Source organism: Danio rerio, chromosome 7 (genome assembly GCF_052040795.2).
Source record: "Danio rerio strain M-AB ecotype USA chromosome 7, GRCz13ab, whole genome shotgun sequence".
NCBI lineage: Eukaryota > Metazoa > Chordata > Actinopteri > Cypriniformes > Danionidae > Danio > Danio rerio.
Genome location: NC_141027.1, coordinates 20,477,931 through 20,504,979, shown reverse-complemented (window position 1 = coordinate 20,504,979; position 27,049 = coordinate 20,477,931). Strand labels below are relative to the sequence as shown.

Below are 27,049 nucleotides of genomic sequence, written 5' to 3'. Positions count from 1 at the left end.
TAAAGTGATAAAATATTACAAAAAAAATACTTTCTACTTAAAATAAAAACCACTGCCTTCATCCCTTCTTTATGTCGGGGGTCTTTTTTCAGCTTTAATTTGCTTTTGCATTACGTTATTATTAGTATTATTAATTATATGCATATTTATATTTATTTTATTAAAAACAAGCTAAGATTTGTCCAACTGTCAGATTTTGGACCATATGAGGCATAGGACATGTGTTTGGATTTAACTCGTTTGAATGTTATTTGTTTGCTGGAATTTAGAACTGAACTTAGAAATAGTTTAGAAACAAATCTTTGCAATTAAGAAACAAAATTAATTATGTAGGCTAACGGATGTCTGTGCAAACAACATTGTTTCCTTATCCACGAAAGAGAGAAAGAGAAAGTGAAAGTAAAGACCGATTGGAGGATGCTCATTCTTTATCCTTGCTGCAGATGGTCTGTTTAACGGTTTTCTCACTAGTGAAGCATTCAGTTTTTTCAGCTAACAAAGTCCGCAATGTAAATAGCAAATACGTCATGGTGTGATGCAACTGACTCCTAAAAGGAATGGGAGATGAGACTCTGATTGGTTTTATGTATGTTATGCTCAAAACACACCCATAACTCATTAACAGAATAAGCACAGCGTAAGAGCGTGCACTGGAGCACAAATCATATTTTTCCGTACTTAAAATAGTAAAAGTGGATTCATATATGCCCTTAGTGCTTTTGCATCATGCACTTTAGAATTTGTAATTAGATTCTTAAAGCACTATGAGTGAGGGAAAACCTCTACATTCTGACTCTGATTGGCTGTTGTCATTTTCCTTTCATCTACACTTCCACCATTATTGTTTATTTTCAGCTCTGATTTCACCTTTGAGCCACTCCAGCCAATAGCAGAACCGCAACTACTGCGGAGGTGGGGATACAGATAGTAACTCCCCATATAATGGTCAAATTTAGATAAACAACCAATGTGTAAAATAAATGTAATTTATCATACACGACTTTGATACATATATTGCATGTACTATCATAGCAATAACAATGATTTTGCTATATATTGCGCAGGCCTAGTATTTTCACATTTAAAGTTAGCTAATTTATTTGTGGTGTTTCTTCATCAAACATATTTGATAGAAGCCAAAAGCACTTCATATCTAGCACAGAATGCGTGTGATAAGTCTGTGGGTTTGCTGTGTTGCTCGGGAACTTCCATTCTTTTACAGACAGACGTGTGTTTTGTCACTTACTGCTGGGGTGTTGTAGACCACACGCAGACTGAACCATCACATATAAGCTCCCACATATCTGTGCACTCTCATCTGCGAAAGACACACATGAGACAAAGTATACTAATTTTGCAAAAGTGTGATTGAAAGAACTGACAAAACAAAAAAACTGCAAAAGGCAATGGAGGCTTTACTGGACTGAACACAGTGAAGAGGAGGTTGTTGAGTCATTCTGAGTTTGATGCAGGAACTGGTGACAGAAAGTAGGTCTGGAGGAACCGTCTCTATACCTGGGAAAAACATACATACACACAAATGTAAGAACTGCAATCAATCTTCAGGACAAAATGTGCAGCAGCATGAAGATACACTCACAGTTTCCGCACTGTTTCTCAATGGCGTCTTTCCACTCATTCAGGTCATACAAAGAAAGCAGTCGGACAGTGTGACTCTATGGAAGGAAAAGTAATGACAGAAAAATAATTCAAAGGCTTCTACAAAAAATATCTCATTTGGTACTTTTTGGACTTTTGCACAAATATGTAGTAATCATTCTATCAAAATATCCATCCATCCATATAACTATACATCTATCTATGCATCTAACTATACATCTATCTATGCATCTAACTATATATCTATATGAACTGTTAAAAAAAATCATGGTGTGGGTTAGAAAGGATGTGCTCGTGTGGTTTTACCTTTCCACTGGTGCTGTGTAGGTCTAAAGTAAAAGATGGTGTGTTTGTTAAAAGCCAGATCTCACATTCTTCAAGTTTCCGCCTCAATCGATCAACAGCACGAGAAACTGACCCTTTGCTTCCTTTCTGTAACGAGAACACACAATTATGTACCTATCAAAAAGTGGACTTACCTTTCATTTTTATTGCTCTTGATAATTGTTTTAAAAGATTTAGATCATATTTTATATACACACTAATTCGTCAATAACTCCTAGATGCAAAATCTATTCTTTTAAATAGAGTTAGGTCCTTCACTAGTGATATCAAAAGCTTTAATTTGTGTATCTGACTTACATCAATATTAATTTGTATATGATAATAACCAAATTTCAGTTGCAAGATGCTTTTAGAATTTCTTGGTTCAAGCCAGAACCGCAAAATATTTCTGTCTACAACACAGAGAAATGCTTTCTGTGTTTAGATGCATTAAATTTACCACAAGGACATCTTTCTGTATATAGATACATACATACATACACACTCTTATATAAATACATACCCTACCAGACAAAAGTCTTGTCACAAATCCAAGGAACAACTTGAATTTTAGGAACAACAAATAATAACTTGACTTCAAGTTGATCGTTTGGTATCAGAAGTGGCTCATATGAAAGGCAAAGGCCTCTAAATTTACGCTTATTTTACCAAAATATAATATGATCATGCCAAGATTTTTAATTATTTAAATAGGTCAGTAAGGTCTGACTTTGCTTGGACAAAAGTCTCGTCACAACAGAAATAATGTACAGTATAGAATATAAAGTCATGGTGCAGTGGAAAAAGAACTAATATTGTGTCTGAATCCCATGAGCTTGAAGGACTGCATCCATACATCTCCGCAATGACTCAAATAACTTGACTCAAATTCAAATTCAAACTCATCTGGAATGGCAAAGAAAGCATTCTTGCAGGACTCTTTGGATTCATCTTCAATGCCTCCTCCATCTTACCCCAGACATGCTCAATAATGTTCATGCTCAATAATGTTCATATCTGGTGACTGGGCCTCTCCTGGAGCACCTTGACCTTCTTTGCTTTCAAGAACTTTGATGTGGAGGCTGAAGTATAAGAAAGAGCACTATCCTGCTGAAGAGTTTGCCCTCTCCTGTGGTTTGTAATGCAATGGGAAGCCCAAATGTCTAGAGACCTCAGGCTGTTGATGTTGCCATCAATTCTGCAGATCTCTCGCACACCCCCATACTGAATGTAACCCAAAACTAGGATTTTTCCTTCACCAAACTTGACTGATTTCTGTGAGAGTCTTGGGTCCTTGTGGGCTCCAATAGGTCTTTTGCAGTATTTGTGATGATTGGAGATGCAGTTCAACAGATGATTCAGTGGAAAAATCCACCTTCTGCCACTTTTCCAAATGATCAACTAGAAGTCAAGTTATTATTTGTTGCTCTTACAACTGAGATTGATGACAAGACTTTTGTCAGGTAGTGTACACATACACACACACACACACACACACAGACACATTTGTTTTTGTGAAAAGTGGGTACATTACATAGATTTCCATTCATTTTATACTGTCCAAACCGTATATTGTATTGCCCTCACCCCACCCTACTCCTAAACCCAATCATCACAGGAGACTGTGTACAGCTTTACTCTCTAAATAACTTATACTGTGTGATTTATAAGCTTTTTGAAAAATGACGACGTCACCAATGTCCTCATTTTTCACCTCCTTTTTGTAATACCTGTCATTATACAGATTTGTGTCCTGATATGTCACAAAAACACATGCACACACACACACACAGTATATATATATATATATATATATATATATATATATATATATATATATATATATATATATATATATATATATATATATAAATATAAACACACATTTTTTCTTATGCATGCACATTTTAAAAAAGCAACACTGCACAAGTTATTTTTTTATGTGCAATCCATTTACAGTTTTTCCTCAATGCTTTGCTTTGGCAAATTTGAAATATTTTTTTCTGTAAACTGCAAATGCAAATGTCACAACTATTTGCTGGAACTTTAGAACTTTATTGTATGTGTGCAAAATGTACTAACTGACCCAAAATATATAATTCATGTATCAAAATCTAGTTATCACGTCAGTAAGTTGGCTGAGGCCACCAAAATATAAAATTTTTGGTCATTATGTTGGCCACAGAGGTCAAAATGTTTAATTGTATATTCACCAAGACAGTCAACCATGAAAATTAACGTTTTACAAAAATCTGATATTCATTTAGAAGAGTCATTTGTATTTATACTCAACATTACATGATTGTAGTACATGCATTTTTTACATTACCACAAATTCAAAAAAATACAAAGTAACATCCATGAAAAAAATATTCTTCTTCTTCTTATTATTATTATTATATGACATCCTATCATTATTCGTAATCATCCTAAATATTATACTAATATATACTAATATTATACTTCCAAATGAACTCCTTCATTCTCAAAAAAATGGCAGTGATTGTGCAATTAGATAATTGGTTAAATTGTATTGCAATTTGGGGTCATCTGCCAATTCAGCAGACATTACAAACAATGTCAATATCAGATATTTATGGAATAATGGAAAATGATTGAAATGATATTTGACAATTTACACAGTGAGAATCAACTCCTCAGTTTTGATCAAGCCTTATGCAATTTGTTGTTGTGCAAACTACAGACAATTGTACTTACTGCATTTGTAGCATTTGAAATTTGCTCAAACAAATAAGCAGTTCCAATCTGATGTGTACACGAAGCTGATTGTTTAGGATTTCAATTTATTGATTTGAAATAAGAAAAAATTATTTAAGAAATGAGCCAAAGCAATATAGAAAACTGTTAGACCATTTATGGGTAATGTATTTCAGGTTAGAACATGCAGCTCACTCTCTTCAATAAAGTCCAACAAAGTCACACAATATTTTTCATATTTGTTTAGTTTCATGACTGAAAAACCTTCTGAATCATATACAAACTGTCTTACCATGTGTTGCAGGAGTGCTTGTTTGAGCTGGTACATTTTGACTCTGGTTTTACTGATTTTCATTTGGTATTCTGATGAGGGCAGGTGTTCAGCTGTCCAATGGAGCTTTAGGCCCACCAGTGGCAGATACCAGCAAAACCTGTACTGCGCCTGCCTCCTTTAAATACAAACACATCGCTATCAGGCTAATGTGACAGAGCTATTAAAATCCGAAGCATGTTGCATAAAACTGGTTTGGGTTTTTACCCAGATAAGTTAAGTTTGTGCAAACTATGAGATATTGGCCTCAAAACTGTTGGCTGGTTTTAAAGGGTTTTAATTTCATGATGTTAAAATAGGATCCAAAATCCTCCTATTTTGAGGCTGACCGCAACATGATGTTTCCCAACCCACCGAATTGATTGACAATCAGTAATCTCCGTAGTAACTTGTTCAATCATAAAACAGGACGTGCGTAAAGCAACCAGGATTAAAAGATCTGTTCAGCACTCTGTGATCATCAATCATCATGAAATGTGAGCATCAAGAATGATTTTTACAAGTTTAAAACATTTCTAAAACAGTGCATGTTTGTAATGAATCACAGTGATTTTACCATCTTTATAACCACAGTCGTGTGTCTGTACAATATAAAAGAAGATGCTTCAATCCCATTTTGTGGACGTTAAATCAGGTTTATTTTGTACCCTGACATAACGTTAATGCACATTCTGAAAGGCACGAGGGAACACTGGGTGGGGAGAACTAGCATTAAAGGCACAGGCAACAAAACAACTACCATGTGTTCAAAGCAGAAAATCCAATATTCTGAAGGCTATAATAAATAATCTGATGGGTGTTTTGAGCCGAAACGTTACAGACACATTCTAGAGACACAAAAGTATCATCTTAAATCTTGAAAAGGGGTAAAATAAGTGCCATTTAATCCTGTTTCATCACTGTGGTAACTTATGGTCATTTTATTCTGAGTTAGAGTTCAAAAGCCTAAACCGAAGAGTAGCTTTGAAGAAAGGAAAACAAAGCCACCCCCAGTTCCATTTTACTACAAATTAAAGCTTTTTACACTAAAACGTCATTTTTGCTAATAACTTATATTATATAAATTAGTATTAGAACTCTAGAATTATAATTCTATTCCGCCACAGCGGAATGAACCACCAACTTATCCAGCACATGTTTTACGCAGCGGATGCCCTTCCAGCTGCAACCCATCTTTGGGAAACATCCATACACACTCATTCACACTCATACACCACGGACAATTTAGCAATTTACCCAATTCACATGTACTGCATGTCTTTCGACTGTAGAAGAAACCGGAGCACCCTAAGGAAACCCACATGAACGTGGGGAGAACATGCAAACTTCACACAGAAACACCAACTGACCCAGCCGAGGCTCGAACCAGTGACCTTCTTGCCGTAAGGCGACAGCACTACCTACTGCGCCACCGCATCCCCCTAATTGTCAAATAATATTAGTCAATTAATTTTTTTAATTTGATTTTATTATTACATGTTGTGACATACACCTATTTTGGTGCTTCCTTTGGTTAGTCCACTATGTAACCATAGCTTTCTGACACAAGTTGATGTCATCAGGTGGTTCCTAACCTTCCCTGAGTGTTTCGACCCTTACCACAACACTCTCCAGCTGGTGGGTCGGTATGGGTGGCCAAGCCACTGGCCATCTACTCATGGCTTCCAGCTTTTCTCCTCTCTCTTACTCCATAACCAGCATGAAGCTCGTTCTGCTTCTTTTCCCATTCTGCAAGCAGCATGTTTCTTGCTCTTTTCTTCAACGCCTAAAACTGGCATCAGTTGCCAAACTGACTTTGCAGGAAAGCCTATACACCCTACCTCGACAGGAAACAGCCATGCCTGCCAACCTTTGATTTTACACTCCTGGATTAGTGGTGTGTACTTTAAGACCTTCCTCTCATGAGCATCTTCACTACCCTCCTCCACACAGTCAGCTCAATTAAAATGATTTTACGGTCTTTATCTGACCACAACACAATATCTGGACGAACCCCTTCTGAGAACTGCAGTTTTCTTCCAACATCGACTCTCAATTGCCAAGCGTCTGTGGTTGCAGCAAGCTTGACTTTGCTACTGTCCTAGTTGCGACAGGCCTTGCCCCTTCCTTGATAAAGCTGATGGTTTCCTTATCTGCAATGCTTCTTCTTGCGTCTCTCCTGCTCAATTGAATCATCAAGAGTTAACAGTACCTTGTCATGTCGCCATCTATTTCGACCCTGGGTAAAGATGTTTTACACCCTGACAATATGTGCCAGTGTTCACTTTTGGCCACATATCTTGCAGTATGGGTTGTCTCAATCCCCACATATGCAAATGAGATGGTGACGGACGCGTGTCATACACAGAGCGTAGCAAGAAGGAGATGCGGTGTGGCTCCAGTCTCCATAACGCTGCCCATTTTTTCTTCCACTTGGGCAGATCCCACTTTCTCCATATTCCCTGGGATGCTTGCTTCACTGCTTAAGACATACATCTTTGTTTCTCTTGAGCTCTAATTTCTGCCTGCATCATACCTTGTCTGATTGGCGAACTTGCAATTCCAAACTGCTGGAAATGTACAAACCCCAGGCCTTGAAGTCCCATGCTAATATTACCAACTTCAATGAGCTATCTGCCTGTTCAATGGCAATGTTGACTGCCCACTTTCGCCCTTTTAAATATTTACATCTAAATTGTTCCTTAATAAATAAGGATTTTAAAACAACTGACTTCTGAGCTGTTGGTGATCCTACATTATTAAAATGAGTTGATTCATTTGCACTGATAAAATAACATTTTCATTAAGTTGCCTTCTTAAACGTTCTGTTTTATATTTCTGTTTCGTAAATGTGTTTAAATTCATTATATTTCTGATAATATTCCAAGACAATTTAAATCAAGCATTGTGCAACCACTTAACCAGATCTAAACCAAGTTGGATTTGTTTTGTCTACCTGAAACTGCCACCCAGAATTTGTTCACTTTGTTTTGTGCAACAGGCCTCTGATGAATGAAGCATGATGCCACATGCTCAGTGAGCTCTGGTTGGAGGAAACTCACCCTGCGTTTGTCAGTTTAGCACACAGCAGCATGTCTGTGTACAGGAAGAGGTGTCTCAGGTTGTGCCCACTTTCACACACATCAACCACAAACCCATCACGCATCAGTTGACGTCTCTGCAGACATGCACACATGCATATATGATGATTCATTTTAAAGTTTAACAAATAATCAGCATACAAGGAACACATGTGACACGCATCATGTGAAGCGTTGCAGTACCTCTCCTCTGCACAGCATGACTGGCTGTTTGCACTGCGACCTTTCATTCACCCCAGACATAAAGCTGCTCGAAAGACGGAGCGCTTCCTGCAGTGTGATGCTGTCAGGGTGTTCGGGGGGCGTGTGCTTCCACAAGTCCTGAGGATGAAGCAGAACAAGGTCATAAATCCATAGGTATGAGTGAATATTTATAAATAAATGGGAGATATTGAGCAGTGTCTCACGTGCAAGACGAGGGTGGTTTTCATCACTCTGTCTAACGGCTTGTACAGGAGAGCTGTGAAGTTAAATGAACAAAGAAAGTGTGTTGGTTTTTGCCCACTACGTTTAGTTGTATCAGTATTTTTCCCTTTTAGGTTTCATAAAGAAATTTTAAAAACATTTTTAAACATTATAGGATATAAATCAAATCAATCAGCCGTGAGGAAAATCACATCAATACAAACTTTTGTTTAAATGTATATAAAAATGTGCCAAAAAGATAAATGTACAAGACTGGTACTAGATGTTGCTAATACGGAGAAACAAACATCAATTACATGAAGCATTGTGAATGACACAACTTTAAAATGACTTTAAATATGATCGAGAAAGATACAAACAGACACTTCTATCTATAGGTGCAAGCAGTAAAATAAAAGTGAACAGCTTTCTTTTTTTCTATAATGTTCTGTCAGTTGTATCATTTACAATAATTTTCAGATATCCTGTTTTTAGATTTAGTATTGAAAAGTACAGTTGCAAAAAAAACAGCAACAACAAAAACATGGTCATCACATGAATAGCATGTATTAAGAAAATGTCGGAAGACTCGATTTTGTCATTCACAGATTCTGATGGGAGTTGGCAGAGCTAAAGATGCCTTTTAGAAGGCTTTACTCAGCGTAATGGGTAATGTAGTATTTCTACACCAATACCATTATTAAACATGACTGAGTTGAATTATTGTAAATGGGTTAGTTCAACAAATGTACATACAACCAAACCACAAGACTCTATCATTTATTGTTAAACCAGTTCCTATATGGCGTGAGTGATTGGGGTTTTACTTCCATGCCAGCTTCTATAGCTATTTGTCATATGAGCAATGTCACACTCATAGCAATGCGATATGGCTGTATAAAGGCACTGGTGGGAGGCAGTAGGCCAAATGCCTTGTCCCACCAATGACGATATACAGCCATATAGCACTGCTATGAGTGTGATATTGCGTTTATACAACAGTTTGATGGCATAATCGTGTATGTAAAAAAAAATTAATCAAATCCTTTTGTGCGAGGAACTACTTTCTTCCACCATTCAATCACATCTGCAGCTGATGTCAGAAAAGCAGAAACCACTGCTACTTCACAAAAGGCACTTTAGAACTAGCGTAATGTCAAAAGAGATGACAAAACAAATGATTTTGCTCATATTTTAAGATTATAAGGCTGAACAGCATGAACTGCTATCAGTCTAGAGACATTTCCCAGTATATCTCGGGTGATCACAATAATTAAAAAGCCAAATCAACGTAATCACTAATAGATTACTGTTATGTTTGCGATAGGAATAAACGCTAAACACATTTGAGCATTTCTTCTTGCTTTCTTTTTACTGAACTAGTCTGCAGTGACGGAAACAGGAGACTCATTAAATACAAACACACACACTTTTTTAAAATGGCCAACCAAAACGTAACTCAGGGTTATACAAAGAGTGGCCGACACAAAATATATACTTTCCTGATATGCGAGTCCCATCTCAGACTCCACACACTACAATTACTATGGTGTAAATACAGCACCACAGCATACAAAAGAGAGAGATCAACTTAGAACATCACCTACCAGTTTAATAATGATTTGATAAGTTATAGTTAGAAATTACAAGTTTTTCTCCTCTAAGATCTTATCATACAGTCTCTGTCGCCATCTTGTGCATGAACAACATCAACCGTCTATGCTCTGCTCAATGATAGGCTGATGGATGCCGACGCACTGTATTTCAGAAATTATAAATATTTCAAAATAGGCCTTATCCTTACAAATAAACTGCATAGTTGCAATCTAAACAACTACACTCGCGACTAAAAATGCCTGTGTGTCATCCTGGAGTGAGCAAATCTACAGGGGTATAAAAAATCTGGTTCCACTGATTAGAAATTTCTTTCTTTTTTAAACATTGGGCCTTTTATTATGGAGTTTGTTTCGTGTATGCTGATCCAATTCTCTTTAAAAACATCCACAGAACCATAAAGACAAGCAAAAATGAACTGTTTACCTTCAAAGGTATATTTAGTTTTCACATTGTCTGAGCTCTTGGAGGACATCATACTCTAAACATAAAGAGAGAAAAAGATCTGTGTGGTTTACTATAAAATCCAATAAAGATAAAAATGAAAGAGGAAACATGTAAGACCTCTGCAAGTATCCGGAAGCGTTGGTCTGACAGCATACACTTCTGCACAATCTTCACTGCGTTCTCATAGTTGTCAATAAAGCCCCGGTACACTCCTAACTGATTGACCTGCAAATTATTTCACACACACACACAAAAAAGATATTCATGTAATGGCTGCTCACTGCTCACAATGTGTGTGCCTGTGTGCCTGTGTGTCTGTCTGTCTCTGACTGTGTCACTTTGGATAAGAGTGTCTGCTAAATAATGTATTATAATGTAATTCTTTACTTTTAAACTCAGGTTGCTAAGTGACATGACATACAGTAAAAAATGTCAGTAACTTTTAGTATAGTACAGAACAGTAAAAGTATGCATAGCCAAAATATAGATAAATGGTGATAGATAAATGACATAAAAGCGGCACAAAACCTGTGGAAAGTCTCTGGACACATCTATGCTTACAGCTGATCATATTGCACATGCCCTAGTAGAAAGTTCCACAAACATTACAGAAGGGAAATACTTGAATTATGCAACATGGTTGGGGTTTGTGGTAGGCACTGCTATTAAACCAATATTTAAAATCTTTCAAATTTAATATCAGCTATTGTTAATAAATTATCCACTTTCTGCTTGGTGGAACTCAACGTGCAATCCTATCCCATTCTTTATGGGATCTATTTTAATAATAATTTGCCCTGTTTAGTACATCTGACACTATGGCAAGCCATTTTGATATTTAATCTATAACCTGTACTAGTATCTATTTTCATGTTACTAATACTTATTTTTAGATACTAGCATCTCTTTCATTAAGTACTACTTATTCATTGGATATTAGTACTTATTCATTAGATACTAGTGCTTATTCATTGAAAACTATTGCCTATTCTTTAGATACTAATGCTTTTTAAAAATATACAAGTGCTTACTCATTAGACACTAGGGGCTCTATTTTAACAAACTAGGCGCAAAGTCTAAAGAGCAGGGCGCAAAAGAAATAAGGGCGAATCCGAATCCACTTTGGCTATTTTAAGGACAGAAAAATAAGCTCTGTGCAGCCCAAGGATAAATTATGAGCCTCCTCCAATCGACCTTTCTCTCTTTTGTGAATAAAGAAACAGTGTTGTACTCACTCCACTGAAGACATTCAATAGCCTACATCAGGGCTATTCAATTAGTTTGGCATGGGGGCCGGTTTATGAAAAGCATCCCAAATGAAGGGCCGGAGAAATATGACTTGCTATATGAGTGATGACACAACTGCATTTAAGAGCCCATATGCTCTTGTTAAAGTATAAAGTATGGGGTGCCTCAAGGATCAGTTTTAGGCCCTTTACTGTTTACAATTTACATGCTACCTCTGGGAGACATTATTAGAAGACATGGGATCAGCTTTCACTGCTATGCAGATGATACTCAATTATATATTTCCACTAAACCTGACGAGACGTCTGAACTTTCTAAACTAACTGAGTGTATCAAAGACATCAAAGACTGGATGACCAACAATTTTCTTCTCTTAAACTCAGACAAAACAGAATTATTACTTATTACTTATTACCTAAATCTTGCACACAGCAGATCTCGCAACTCAATTTACAATTAGAGGGATACAAAGTTAGCTTTAGCTCTACTATAAAAGATTTGGGTGTCATATTAGACAGCAATCTAACTTTTAAAAACCATATATCCCATGTCACAAAAACTGCCTTCTTTCATCTGAGAAATATCGCTAAATTACGAAATATGCTATCCATCTCAGATACAGAAAAGCTAGTCCATGCTTTTATGACTTCGAGACTGGATTACTGTAATGCTCTATTTGCTGGCTGCCCAGCATCCTCTATTAACAAACTTCAATTAGTACAAAATGCAGCAGCCAGAGTTCTGACCAGGTCTAGAAAATATGATCATATAACCCCAATTTTATCCTCCTTACACTGGCTGCCTGTTAAATTTCGTATTGAATTTAAAATATTACTTCTCACCTATAAAGCTCTAAATAATCTAGCTCCTGTTTATCTAACCAACCTTCTGTCTCGCTACTAACCAACTCGTTCCTTAAGATCTCAAAATTCAGGGCTTCTGGTAGTACCTAGAATAGCAAAATCAAGTAAAGGAGGTCGAGCCTTCTCTTTCATGGCTCCTACACTCTGGAATAGCCTTCCTGGTAATGTCCGAGGCTCAGACACACTCTCCCAGTTCAAAACTAGATTAAAGACCTATCTGTTTAGTAAAGCATACACTCAATGCATCACCTAGCGGTTCCACACAGGCTTCTGCATCTAGCTTATATACACTATGAACAGCAGCTACGCTAATTATTCTCTTTATTCTCTATTTTCACCTGGGGATACTCATCCCGAGGTCCTCAGATTAGGCGGAGTCACTGATTGGATCCAAGACCAGCGACGTGATGATCCCAAGGATTCCATATCCGGGACCAGGCCATATCCTGAGCTGCTGCTGCGCTGATGGTCGTGGGGAGTGGAGAACATGTGTCTGATTCCAGCGACGCTCCAGGGACAGACGAGTCTTCATTGAGGCCATCTTCCAGCATAAACCACGGCGAATGAAGTTCTGCACAAGACTTTTGGCCAGCGGAGAAATTAAAATGGTCGTGCCCAACTGAGTCTGGTTCTCTCAAGGTTTTTTTTCTTCACTCCCATCAGGTGAAGTTTTTTTTCCCTCTCCGCTGTCGCCACTGCCTCGCATGGTTCAGGATTGGTAGAGCTGCGCATCGATTAATTTGCTCTTCAGTGTTTGAACTCTCAGTAATGATTAAATCACACTGAACTGAGCTAAACTCAACTGAACTGAACTTAAACACTAAAACCTGAACCACACTGTTCCAGTTACTATGACCATTTATGTGAAGCTGCTTTGACACAATCTACATTGTAAAAGCGCTATACAAATAAAGCTGAATTGAAAAAGCTGAATTGAATGCTGTATTTGTGCACATAAAGACACCCACGGTGGCTTTTTCTACATTAAAAGTTTAAGATATTGTATTTTAAAACAACTGCATTGTCCAATTTACTTTTTTGTTTTGTTTACAAACATTAAAAATGTTGTATTTCGCACAACAAAAGCAGTGCATTGCTGAAGTAGGCTTCTTCTACATTCAGACACATTCATATGTTATGTTTTGATCAGCATAACAATTAGTAATGCAACAATATAGATTTTGGTTGTACGTTTATATAGTTTGAAGAATAATCATGCTTTCATGGTTATTACATCTAATGTAAATTCAAGCTTTATATTAGGAAAGTATAGCTATTTAGATTAACTGTTGTTATCATCTGGGTTCATGCATACATAATCATTTTAATAATAATTCGTCTAACAAATCTTTTGTTTACATTGCACTGAAAGGCACGCACAACTCTCACCATGAGATGTTTTCTACTGCGTGCGCCTGGAAAGACACAAGCGCATTGCTCCGCTTGTGCGCGCATATTGTCATTCTTACATTAGAATTAACAAACTTGCAAGCAGAAAAGACATGATATGGGAACAGCCGCTGCTATAGTTATTCCGGTGTGCGTGCGCATTAACCTCAGTGTACATACTTTGAACTTTAAAGCTAGCGTACAGTTGGCAACTTGTCATAACTTTTCCATGCAACAGAAATGCGGCTCAGAGAAGCTTTTACGATTAATTAACTGTGACGAAAAAAAGCGCAGTTAATAGTGAAATCAGCTAATCGTTGCATCCCTAGTAATGATTACTGTGCATTGTACAAAAGGCATTTTCTACAAAACATATCCAAATGCTTTCGGCTGCCCACACCACTCGCTACTGGTGACTCACGCTTCGCGCAACCTCTGCAGCTCATACTGAATTGAACAGATGCACGTCACTTCATAACTTTAGCGGCCGTTTTTCGAATGGACTAAATATATTTTTACGTCTTGGTCACACTATTTGGAGGGCCAGAACAAATTGCCTCGGGGGCCGGATTCGGCCTGCGGGCCGCCAATTAAATAGCCCTGGCCTTTAATTTAGTTTGTTAGGCGCAAAGAATTGATTCTAAACCATTTCTAAATTCAGTTTTAATTTCCAGCAAACAAATAAATGAACAATAATAATGAAATGTGCTAAAAAAAAGTTATATTCAAACACATGTCCTATGCCCTATTTGGTTCAAAACCTGACAGGTGGACAAATCTAAGCTTGTTTTTAATAAAACAAATATAAATATGTATAAAATAAATAATATTGCTAATTTTAATAATAACAATAATAAGAACATTATACAAAAGCAAGTTGTCATGAATAAACTGAAAAAAAAAAAACGAAATGAAGGGATGGAGGTAGTATTTTTTATATTTATGTAGAAAGTAATAATTTTTGTAATATTTTAACCATTTAATTCTTGCTGTACATGTGTTGTATTGCTGTACATTTTGCTTGTTTTAAGCAATGTGTAAGCAAGGCGCACAACTATTGTGCTCTGCACTGGTCTTTAGACCTGCTTTCAGCTGGTCTATTGCACAGTCTATTTTTGTCCCTCAAAATATCAACGCACCAACAATGCGCCTTCACACACCTTTTTTCATGACTGGAACACCCATGAGTTCACAAAGTGGCACAAATAGATTTTCTATTTAAACAACGTGGTGGAAAAAGGAAAAATTAGGGTTGCGCTGGTCTGAAAATAGCAACACGTTGTGAACAAACACATTCTGCGCCTTATTGTGCCGGGTGTGTGATAGGGCCCTAGTTCTTTTTATTAGATACTAGTACTCATTCATTAGATAATAGTACCTATTAAATAGATACTAGTACTTATGTATTAGATACTGGTACTTATTCATTAGATACTAGTATCTATTCAATAAATACTAGTACTTATTTAATAGATACTTTTTTATTTACTACAAGTAACAACAGAATAGTTACTAGTCACTATTAAAATAACTACTAGTATCTAATAAATAAAAACTAGTATCTATTTTTTTAAGAATTAGTATCTAATGAATAAGTACTAGTATCTAATACATGAGTACTAGTAATAGGTTTAAAAGGAATTGGTACTTGTATCTTATAAAAAGAATTAGTGTGTAATGAGTCAACACTAGTATATTTTTATAATGTAATAACGCAATCAAATAAGTCAGCAGTTTCACATTGCACCAAAGCAGAGAGAATACAGAATCATCAAACATCAACAATGCTCTGTCAATTGTGCACTGCTAATCCATGCACAATATAATAAGTGTTATTATAATATAACTTACAAACTTCAGAAAGACATCTCCCACGGATAAATGATGCTCCCCTTGGTAATGCATCACCGGGCCCTCATCCCTTCCGAGGCTTTGTTGTGACCCCTGACCCATTACGTTATCAGGATGCAGTTTAGTTTGAAGGCTTGTGTAAAACTGCCGGTGCAGATCTCTGAGTTCAGGCACTTGATAAAACACTGTCTGAACTTGCTCAGTGGACAAAACGGGTTGTGAGGTACCCGCTGATGCCTTCAGAGCTTTCATGGGCTGAGAAGAAAGAGAGAAATGATGCAGATGCCAAAATGAAAGATAGATTGGGAACTGAAAATTGCACATGCTGATAAAAGCTGAAGTAGCAAGCTGAAGCATTACACGCGCATTGGTGGTTCCAAAAATGTAAACACCAGACGTGAGTTAAATAAAATCATAAAACATTCATGCCTGACATCTTGTAAATGCCTGACACCATTCCTGTGAGGAAGTGGTTTAGAAACATGATACCAATCACTTCATCATTACGTTACATGTCATTCTGGACTTTCTGGACTCTCTCTTTTTAAATGATTTGACAAGAAAGGGAAGCAATACTTGACAAAGAGAAACAGAAGTTGACCTGCAGGAAGTGACAGAAAGGAAGAACATTTGGTTTGAATAATATCTGACTGCTAGATGACAATGATAAAAAGCCCAGAATGATGCTATTAATGGCACTGATGTTAAGCTTTCTGTTTCAATAAAGCCCTTCATGCAGGCTTGGCACTAGTTTAATAGTATAATTTTTGCATAGTGTAATTTTTTTCTATCTTTGTGCTTGCTGAAGTGTGATTTTGTTTACTTCACAGTCCAATAGGACAATCTGGAAAGTAGATATACAAGTTGAGAAGGTGCTTGTACCGTGAGCAGCGTTTCAAGCTCCATCAGGTAGATCTCCTCACTGAGCAAAACCCTTTTCAAAACGACCATTCTCTTCTGAAGCAGGTCATCTGGGTTATCGTTTGTCTGAAAACACATTGTGCTTAAGATTACAAATTTTAAACTTACTTAATTCCCTAGCAAGCATTTTTTATTTTTAAAAGATGTCTAATAGACGTCTAATATACATCTAAACATTGTCGTCTTGGCTAAAACAAGGCTAAATTTGGGCTGACAGTCAAAATCAAATAGACATCTAAGAATAGGCCAAAACTAGACTAGTAATCAAATAAAGAGAAATGAATGACTACACATATAAAGTCTGTCTAATCTGTCTATCTGACGACTAGTCGGGTTTTGGGCTATTCTCAGATGTCTATTAGATTTTCACTGACAGCCCAAGTTTAGCCTCGTTATAGCCAATGTGTCTATGTTTAGACGTCTAATAAACACAAAACTATTTGCTGGGTCAGCACTGAGAATCTATGACAAAGACTATACACTTGAATAGAGCTATTGATATACACTGGTGACGGTAAAATGAATCAACATACAAACAGGACCTCACTAATAAGATACTTCTGTCATTTCTTACTGGTGTGGATGGCAAACATGGTTCAGTTTGCATAGAGCCATGAGACCCCCAGTCTGACTCCTCAGGGAACACATCATGTAGTAGGTCAGAATCCATCATTTCATCCTCAGTCACTATTAAAATATAAAAACACACCAGATTATCGGATGACAGTTCAGAAACAATCATTGATTATTATTGGTGTAGTTACTATTAAACAAAACAGTGGTACCAGGTGAGATGCCATAAGCCTTCAGATATTCCACAGCCTCAGAAAAGAGCTCCATCAGCAGCAGAGAGCAGCTCTTCAGCTCGTGATGTGAATCCTCTCGCTATCACACTCTGACAGTTTGAGGTTGACAAGCTCACGTTCTTCCTGCTTCTAAGACATAGGCGGGGAAAGTGTCACGTTCATTAAAAAAAAGAAAACAAGTCACGTTACTTAGGACAGGAAGCTACTGCTTACCTACTTTAAAAATATGCCGTGGATCTCACCAATGCTGCATTTATCTGATTAAAATGTCAAGTACTCAGGAGTTCCATAGAGCTCATTCAACCAATGCCAAACTAGCAAATCAAAGTTCTGATAGAAGTGATGCCAGTCAGTGCTGTGAGCAGTCTCCTGCTAACCATCTCCATATGTTCTGGAGTTGCCCTAAATTGACACATTTCTGGTCCAGTGTTCTTGAAACACTTAATGAAGCTATTAACATAAATCTAGACCCTAATGCCTTGACCGCCCTTTTGGGATTTCAGAGAGCGTTGACCTGACTGTTGCATCTCGCCAGGTTATTGCTTTTTCTACTCTTTTAGACAAGACATTGTCATCGATAGAAACAGGTACTTCCTCCATCACATGACATGTGGAACTGAGAAATCTTTAGCTCTGTAAAACTTGAGAAGTTAAGATGTTTACTTGCAGGATCTCTCAAAGCTTTGTGCGGTTTATTTATTAACTAATTTCAAGAGGATCACATGCTTTTGAATAGGATCATACAGTTGCTTAAATCACTTGAGATGCTATTTACAAATAACACTAGTAAAATGATAAACAGCATCTAATATAATGTGATGAAGAATGCACATGTAGCCTATGTAAATTTGTCAGTTGTAAAGTGCTGGAAAAGTTTTAAAATGCACCTGGAAAGTGATTGAAAAGTGCCTAAATTTGACGCCTTAAACTGTAAGAACTGTGAGCTCTGCGCTTACCAGAAAATAACTACGCTCACTAGAATATTCACTAGCCAAAGAAAATCAAAAGGCTTTAATAGTCCCGTCGTATAGAGTAATTAAACTAAGGACACCTGTCTTTCTTTCTTTATTTCGACACGTCCAAAAAGGGAGTGAAAGTGCAGCACACTGATCTAGCTTCTTGACAATAAAGTTCAGGTTTGAAGACCACTGTTGCCAATTATATCTAATGAAAAGTAGCTAAAGCCCGCCCGAAAAGTAGCTAAATGTTGCCAGATGGCGTCATGCACTAATTTACACATCAGTGACGTCATCACATAGTATCTGACAAGCGTCATCATGTCTCTACTCTCTGAGGCGCCGTGTATTTTATTATATTTAAACATTACATCCAGATGCATAATATATAGGTTCTTATTGACATATTTCGTTGCATGAGACGTCATTGCGTAATCACAACTCAAAACTACATCTTTATGTAGTATACAAAATGATGTTTTAACAAATTGACAGGACATCTCAGCAAAACATTATTTGAAATATGTCCATTTAGATTTTTATGAAAAATAGAGTTGACTATTTGTAAAATACATACACTTTTTGATAAGGTTTTTTATTTTATATTATATATTATATATTATTTATATATTATGTTTTTTATATTTATGTTATATTTTAAATATAACACTGATAATGAACAGTTACATTCTTTTAAACATTCACAGCTTGTGTACTTATTTTTAACCTGTGAAATTAACACATTTGTAAAAGTGACAACAAATATAACACTATTGGAATTTATTGCTACCTAAATTACCAACAATTATACATGTTAACAAATATCAGTCAATTAACAGTTATGAAAAACAATCTGAGCAAGAAAATTTACTCTACTGAGTGAAGCCTGTACCCACTGCTATTTTGAGTCACTTTTTTAAAAATTGCTAAAAATAGGCAAATAAATGTTAAAATTTGCTGCTAGGTGCTTTTTGGAAAAAAAAGTTGCTAGGGTAGTATGAAAAGTTGCTAAAAAATTGCTAAGTTGGCAACACTGTTGAAGACTGTAAGTGGGGCTGATTTTGTCCAGTATTGGTCAACAGTCTCCTCTGCTGGTGAAGAAGAGGAATGACATATTAAACATTTCTATATCTGCTTTTTCCAATTGCCTGTTAAACAGCAAGTAGCTATCCATCATAACCATCATTAAGTGGACATTTTATCAAATTACAGTTTGTAGTGTCAAACGTGGCCCTGGATGCAGTGGCGCCCCCAGACTTTTTTTTTAGGGGTGGCCAGAAGAGGCCACACCAAATCTTGGGTTGGCACACAAAAAAAATATGAATTCAGTGTAATGTAATATTTTTGCTTCTAGTAAATGAAATAATGTGGTTTTAATTCATTTAATAATTACTCTTGAAATATTCCAATTTAATCCTTGAAATAATTCAGCAAGTAAATGAGCAAACCATATATCAATATTTAGTTTAAAAACACTTTTTATATAATTTTTTTTCAGTTATTTTATTTTACAGCATACAGTATATGCCATGTATAAAATAATGAAGATTAATTAATTAATAATAAAAACAAACAAATGAATAAACTGAACAAAAGGCATTATTATATACACACATACAGACCCAAATACTATAATTTATCCTTTTTGAGGCACATTATTATTAATGCAGCTTCTTCTATTGGTGTACCTTTAATTGCCCTTGCTGTCTATTGAAGGTGTGTGCGTACTGTCAACGACGACCAGGGAGGGGAAGTGAATTAGCTACGTCAGCACCAATCAATCCACAATAATTTAGTGGCTGCATTTCATTTACTTATTTATTTATATTAAATATTGTTAATTTACATAAGTGCATTTAAATTAATCAACAGCAAAATTACATTGGCCACCCCTTGGGGGCGCCCCTGCCTGGATGGCCACTGTCCTAAAAGGTTTAACTCCAGTTCCACTTCAACACCTAATTCAGATCTTATTCATATTTCCACGTCAGGCAATTTGAAGCTGAAATCTGCAGGACAGTGACACTCCAGGGCCGAGGGATAGGCTATGTCAAATTATAATTAACGTGTTTTTAATAACACTTAAAATCGCTTTCATTCTGTTAATATGGATTTGTACATCTAACCATATTTGCTTTCAACTATCCTCACTTAATTATGTGGCGTTTGCGGTGTCTTGTTAGTTACTGTAGATGTTTAGAACGTCATTTAGAACACGTTCGTGTGGAATACTTTAGCTTTGTAGCTCAGAGAAATATTTTGTTGGTTTGTAGTAGTGGCGGTACATGGTCGATATTTTACGGTTTCAACGGAAAGCAATTGTGTTATCAAAATGTCTTGTTATGTGTTCAGAAGTAAGAAAGCCATGAAGGAAACACTTGAGGCTGAGTAAATAGTGAGTGGAGAGCGGGGACTGAACAATATAGTAACTTAGTAAACCAAAGTAACACAATAGGGGAGAGTAGGGCACAAAGTAACACTTTTTGGTTTTGTCCAAATAATGAACAAAGTAATAGGGTTAAATAAACCAATTTTTTATTTAAATTTTTTTACCAGCAACACACAAGCCTCTTCTTTCAAGAGTTCCTACTTAGATATGCTTGGCACTTATAGCAGTTTTGGCATGCTGTCCCGGGAGAGAACCCTGAGCTCGGAGATATTTGAGCCCAGGGCTCCCGCCCGGTCAAGAAGCATATCAGGAGAACCGAGATCAGGTAGGTCTCGATCGCTCACTAGAAGGGGAGAAAAAGGAGGAGATGGGGTGGAAGGGGGGATTCTTCCAAAACGAAGATAGTGCAATGAGGAGAAAGTGATCCATTTATACTAAGCTAGGATCATTCTGATTGGATTATTACTGATTACGGATGAGTGGCCAGCGGTGCACAATCATATCACGTGCTCCTCTCGAAATTAGTTTATGAAACTTCACTTAAATACGCATTGAAAGTATGATCGCCAGATCTGTTTTTTTTGTCCAGTATTGCCAAAAATGTCTGGAGTAAAAATGTTATTAACCCCACCTGCAGGGCAAGTTGTAATATTAGTTGTAAAACGTGCTTACAAAGGCAGATTTTACACTATTAATTGAAATCCAGCTTAATTTAAATCGTGTATTTCCTCAGTAGCTATTTTTTATTCTACATAGCAGTGTGTTTATTTGGGATAAACACATTTGTATTTATTTGCATTATTTTCCATTATTATACAATGCCTTTATTTGCATTATTAGGAATATTTTTTTTTTTCTATTAAAAACATTTAAATTTAAAAAGTTCCTTAACATTACACTCAAAATTCAACAATTAATTTATTAGTTCAATTGGTGTCCAACAGTAACACCCTACAACTAACCCCGCTCTGTCATGTTTTCTTCAAAACTGGCTAGCAGTCACGGTGTGTTTTTTACACCTTTCAAAATGGTTCCATCTTTTAACCTAGATGGCGGCAATCACAACAATACAAGTTTTTACATACATACTTTCACAGATTTTAAAGATATAAATATAGTATTTGCATATGCAGCAAAAATAGTTTTTCCTGTTTGTCATGCAAATTTCACCGAACATTTTCAATAATTGGCTGAAGATTATTTTTGAAATATCTGACAATGTGAATATGTTTACCGCATCATGTTCTGTCCTTTATCTTTGCAAAAAAAAATATATATATAATAAATAGCATTTTCATTTTGCATTTGGGTTCCATTAAATGTTTCAAAAGTAACCCAACAATATGAAATGTACTTATTTAGAATATGTTTAATCGTTATTGGCAGTATACCTTTATTTCATAAAATGGATGGAGTTGAAAAACAAGTTATTAGCAGTGGGGCATAGATAACAGTGTTACTTTCATCCCCACTTGCCATTTAAACCTGATTTACTTTTAAACTCAGACAATACAAACTTAAGGATGTGTCATTGCACTAAATAACCTGTAGATTGATCATTACTGTGACACAAGAAAAAAAACACAACTTGCATTAAGGAAAAAAGTACCACTACAATAATTAACTTTCTGTAATCTTTAGTTGATCTAGAGATGGAGGAGAAAAAGAAGCAGAGGGAGGAGGAAAAAAAGGAGAAGGAGAAAAAGAAGGATAAGAAGAGGAAGAAAGAGGAGGAGAAAAAGAAGAAAAGGTGCCGGATTGCTTGCTTTTTAAAGCAATGTTCTGCTTCACTCTGGGTGATTCAGAAGATACATGCTATGATGGTAAATAATGGACTTTAATGCTTTAAATAAATTGTATTTTTCTGGTCTTACCTGGAGTTTAACATCTCCTTGAAAATAACAGATGTGGCGGAGGTGGAGGAGAAAAAAAGAGAAGGAGAACATGATGGTGGTGGAGGAGGGGATGGAGAATAAAGAGGAGGAGAGGAAAAATCATAAGGAAAACTTGCAGCAAAAATCTCGCCCCAATTCAGCAAAACAATGGTAAATAATCATATGTCTGTAATGTTATTAATAAATTGTATTATTTTCCCCTCAGTTTAACACCCTCTGAATGTGTAAACTGCAATCATTTCTCTTTTAACAGATGATCAAGAGGAGATCATGAAGGAGGAAGAAGAGAAAATTGAGGAGGATGTGGTGAAAATAATGGAAAAAAAGACAAGGAAAACTAGACGAGGGAGGAGAGGAAGGAACAGAAAGAAAGAGGAGGAGAAGAAAACTGAGGAAGAGGAGGAAACGAAGAAGAAAATTGTTGAAGAGATGGAGACAATTAAAGAGGAGGAAGAGGGAATAGATAAAACTGAGATGGTGGAGAAGACGGCACAGATGAAGGGAGAGGAAATGAGGGAGGTGAACACCAAGAAGGAGGAGGAGGAGAATAGAATTGAGGAAGAGGAGGAGGAGGAGATGAGTAAAAAGGAGAAAAAGAGAGTTCAGGAAGAGAAGTGGAAGAACAAAAGACGGAAAAGGGAGAGTTACAGAAAGAAAGAGAAGACAATAAAGGAGAATAAGGAGAAAAGGGTTGAGAGAGAGCAGTCAAAGAAGACAGAGGAGGAGGAAAAGTAAAATAACGAAATGGGACTTGATGAATGAGGAGGAGAAGATCAACAAGGATTTAGAGAAAATGAAGGAGGAGGAAGAGGAGGAAGTGGGGTTGGATGTGGAGCCAGCGTTTCAGGCTGAGAGAACTGTTTTCTGTCAATGTGGTGGTGGTGATGGAATATATGTCATATAATAAACGGGTGGAGGGCTGATTTCTGCTGTTATTATTTAATTGTAAATAAACAATGCAAAACAAAACACAAATACTGTCCTCGTCATTTCTTTCATCTATTTTATTTTCACGCTTTCCTTTTAATCCGGATAGAAGTGATATATAATACTATGTGTTTGTTTAATATTTATAGTGTGCAAAAACAGTTGGCAATAAATCCCCTCATATTGTATTTAATGGTGGTTTTATTTATACATTTATGCTGTGATTTGCACTAGATTAGCTTGCCTGCTGCATGGCATCAAAATGTGAAAAGTGTTGCTTACAAAAAAGTTTATATTACAGTTTTATAAGTAATGTTATGATCAGCAGCTCCCTTCAGAAATGTAGAAATCTTTTATCTTCTATTCTGCTGTAGGGGGTTATGCTGTTGACAAACACAGGGCACTTTTTAGTCAATATTTGTTTACCATAAAATATTAAAACATGTTTGAGTAGTGTGAATTCGTGCCGCACACACAAACAAACACACACGCGCGCACGCGCACACACACACACACACACACACACACACACACACACACACACACACACACACACACACACACACACACACACACACACACACACACACACACACACACACACACACACGCACACACGCACACACGCACACACACAAAACTCTGGCAGTCCTCCAGGTTATTGTCTGCTGATTTGTTGTAGGCTATTGTCTCATACTGTAAAAGTGTATATTTTCATGTATATTTCAAAATAAAAAATGGCCAAAAACATATTTGCTCAAATATATTTAACAATAAATTTACACAAATATATTTTCTACAAATATATAGACCATTTTTAACATTTTAAAATATATTTTACCCTCCATATATTTCAATCCCAGAAGATACATTCATGTAACATTAAGAAAATCTTTATTTCCACATGAACCAGTCAACATAGGCTACTTAACCATACATCACATACATTTTCAAAGATTTCAAAAATGTATTTTATTGAACACAAATACAACATATATTTAAAATATTTTTGACCAGGAAAAAATATATTTCACTGTATGGGGAATTACTTTTTTGAAAACATTCATAAAAGAAAAACCATAATTTAGCTAGTTAACTTTTGTGTCTTAAAAAAAACAATGTCTTGTTGTGATGCCACTAGTGTCATTGTGGATGATGTCAATTAGTAGAATTCAAGTTTTTGAAAGTCACTGTGAAAATCAAAACTGACAGCTCTTCTTTTTTATCTTGCTCTATTTTTTTATGCTTGATCAAAATAACTTTCCCTATTTTATGCAATAACTTTTACAATTACTTTTTTCTTCTTTCTATATTCACAAGCCATGCATGCTTTCATTTTGCCATGAGGGCGGGGCAATAACGTGTCGATCACATGACATCCAATAGCAAATTATAGTGATCCAATAAATTTCCAATGGCCAAAACTAGTTTTCATGCTCAAGAACTCCTTTCACTTGGATACACCACTGCAATATTCGATGTCAATTGTAGTCATTATTGCTGTTTATATTTTCCCTACTATATTTATTAACTCACAATCGGTACTACAATATTATGCAAGCAAAATTCTCATAATTTTTGAAGTATTACAAAGCTGTATTACAATATACTGTAGACCAGATAGGCCTATTTAAAACAAGCCAAACAGCATTGAAACGTCTAAAAATTAAAATTCTATCATCATTTACTCACTTCTGTTGAATACTAAACATTATTTTCTAAAGAATGCTGAAAACCAGCAGGTTTATGGGTGAGTTAATGATAATAGAATTGTTCATTTTTGGGTGAACTATCGCTTCACAGACAGCAATATTAAAGGGCACCTATGATGGAAAATCATCCTTTTGAAGCTGTTAGGACAGAACTGTGTTTAGATATAGTGTTTCCACTGTCATACTGGGGTGATACAAAGGCAATAAGTCTCTTTTTTAAATTTCCCAACGTTAAAATAGGATATAAACCTCTCCCATTTTGAGGCCCACCACAACGTGACGTAGGAGTGCAGTTTTCTCCACCCAAAGATTTGATTGATTTCCGCATATTAACATGTCTCTGTAGTAAAACTTATAATCATTTCAACAAGACAGGATGTGCACAAAGCAACCGAGATTAAAAGATCTGTTCAGCTCTCTGTGATCATCAAACATCATCAAATATGATCAAGAATGAGTATACAAGTTGAAAATATTTTTTAAAAGTGCATGTTTGTAATGAATTACCAAAAAAGTAACTAATTAGTGACTTTTTTGGTTAGTAAATCAATATTACAATGCATTACTTTCAAAAGTAACTTTTCTCAACACTGACAGACATAGATTAATCATAAATATCACACCTGTTAAGATCAGTGAATACATCTGCCTGGCTCCAGCAGACTACAAAATAATATTTTACTAGTTCTCGGTTGTTCATGTGTGGACATTTGTAAAGGAGTTGGTCGTTTTAATTCTGTTAGGTCTGTTTCTGCATCAGTAGATGGCAATGTTAAACAGTGTGTGAACGACTTACCTCACAAACTGTTTTAGCAACAAGAGCAATGGACGTACCGACAAGCTAATTTAGAATAGTGCTTGACACTAAAATGCAGTATTAAAATATTATAATTCAACAGAAAATTAGATGTATTCTTGCAAAAAGGTCAATTTTTTAAAGAACCACCCTTTCAACAGGTTAACTACGGGCATGTGTATGCCCTATTATTACTCATTTTAATGAATGTAGGCTTGGCTCGTTTGCGGTTCCTTCACCTCCACTGTTGAAATTTTGTAAAACTAGCACACAGCAGAAGCAGACAAACATACTTACAGAAATCCTGGACGTTTTGAAGGGTTTTGTTGCATCACAGCGAGCTGCTGTGCTTCTCTGGACTGTCCAGAAGAGGGAGCCGCAGTCACACTCTGGTTTAAAACTCCCATCAGTCCAATCATGGCACAAGTTCAACTTTGGCTGAACTCTCAAGTCTATGGCTGTATTCGAAAGTGCCCACAATACCCTCATCCAGTATTCCCTACATTATTCCACTAATATATTCCGCCTAAAAAGTGAATGAAAATCGTAGACGGTAAAGCTGCAATAAACATCATACTAGTGTGAACGAGCCGAGCGAGTGAACTGCACCGGAAGAGATGCCGTTTTGTTTGTGTTTTCTGGCTGATGTTTCCCTCAGACGGATTAGATTTTAAACTTCTTGGTCAGACCATGTGGTAGTTATTTAACACTACACTGCTGCACTAAATAGTGGTCTGTTTTTGATGCATCCTTGATA

At 36.3% G+C, this 27,049-nt stretch overlaps 2 protein-coding genes across 7 annotated transcripts in view; one reads left to right on the top strand and one right to left on the bottom strand.

Annotated features, from left to right (window-relative positions):
* The window catches only part of si:dkey-33c9.6, a 41,050-nt gene extending 14,388 nt beyond the window's left edge, over window positions 1-26,662 (bottom strand). Inside the window, exons 1-16 of one of the 4 annotated variants that reach the window (XM_087260887.1) lie at window positions 26,590-26,662; window positions 24,084-24,167; window positions 17,597-17,746; window positions 17,386-17,498; window positions 16,773-16,877; window positions 15,891-16,145; window positions 10,657-10,764; window positions 10,519-10,573; window positions 8,481-8,533; window positions 8,257-8,394; window positions 8,035-8,150; window positions 4,955-5,111; window positions 1,927-2,052; window positions 1,601-1,676; window positions 1,420-1,515; window positions 1,247-1,318 (exon numbers count right to left, since the gene is read on the bottom strand). In XM_087260887.1, coding sequence (XP_087117013.1) covers window positions 1,247-1,318; window positions 1,420-1,515; window positions 1,601-1,676; window positions 1,927-2,052; window positions 4,955-5,111; window positions 8,035-8,150; window positions 8,257-8,394; window positions 8,481-8,533; window positions 10,519-10,573; window positions 10,657-10,764; window positions 15,891-16,145; window positions 16,773-16,877; window positions 17,386-17,498; window positions 17,597-17,651 — 1,525 coding nt within the window. In that variant the 5' untranslated portion in view covers window positions 17,652-17,746; window positions 24,084-24,167; window positions 26,590-26,662. Of the gene's footprint in view, window positions 1-1,246; window positions 1,319-1,419; window positions 1,516-1,600; window positions 1,677-1,926; window positions 2,053-4,954; window positions 5,112-8,034; window positions 8,151-8,256; window positions 8,395-8,480; window positions 8,534-10,518; window positions 10,574-10,656; window positions 10,765-15,890; window positions 16,146-16,772; window positions 16,878-17,385; window positions 17,499-17,596; window positions 17,747-17,830; window positions 18,798-24,083; window positions 24,168-26,589 lie in introns of those variants that run through there. The other 3 variants (XM_087260885.1, XM_087260886.1, XM_087260888.1) reach the window with 3 other exon arrangements.
* Window positions 19,218-24,059, top strand: LOC147835954 (uncharacterized). Of its 3 annotated transcripts, XM_087260889.1 has the most exons (5): window positions 19,218-19,319; window positions 19,565-20,961; window positions 22,604-22,785; window positions 22,868-23,007; window positions 23,111-23,817. In XM_087260889.1, the coding sequence occupies exon 5, from the start codon at window positions 23,128-23,130 to the stop codon at window positions 23,590-23,592; it is 465 nt and encodes a 154-aa protein (XP_087117015.1). In that variant the 5' UTR covers window positions 19,218-19,319; window positions 19,565-20,961; window positions 22,604-22,785; window positions 22,868-23,007; window positions 23,111-23,127; the 3' UTR covers window positions 23,593-23,817. The 3 variants fall into 3 exon arrangements, with proteins under 3 accessions (XP_087117015.1, XP_087117016.1, XP_087117017.1); XM_087260890.1 differs by lacking the exons at window positions 19,218-19,319; window positions 19,565-20,961 and adding an exon at window positions 21,502-21,550 and having other exon boundaries at window positions 21,600-22,785; window positions 23,111-23,818; XM_087260891.1 differs by lacking the exons at window positions 19,218-19,319; window positions 19,565-20,961 and adding an exon at window positions 21,502-21,550 and having other exon boundaries at window positions 21,600-23,007; window positions 23,111-24,059.
* Window positions 26,663-27,049: the final 387 nt, after the last annotated feature.

Bases quoted from the DNA above. Each gene is read 5' to 3' on its own strand.
- LOC147835954 (XM_087260891.1), top strand. From the start codon at position 23,128: ATGAAGGAGGAAGAAGAGAAAATTGAGGAGGATGTGGTGAAAATAATG.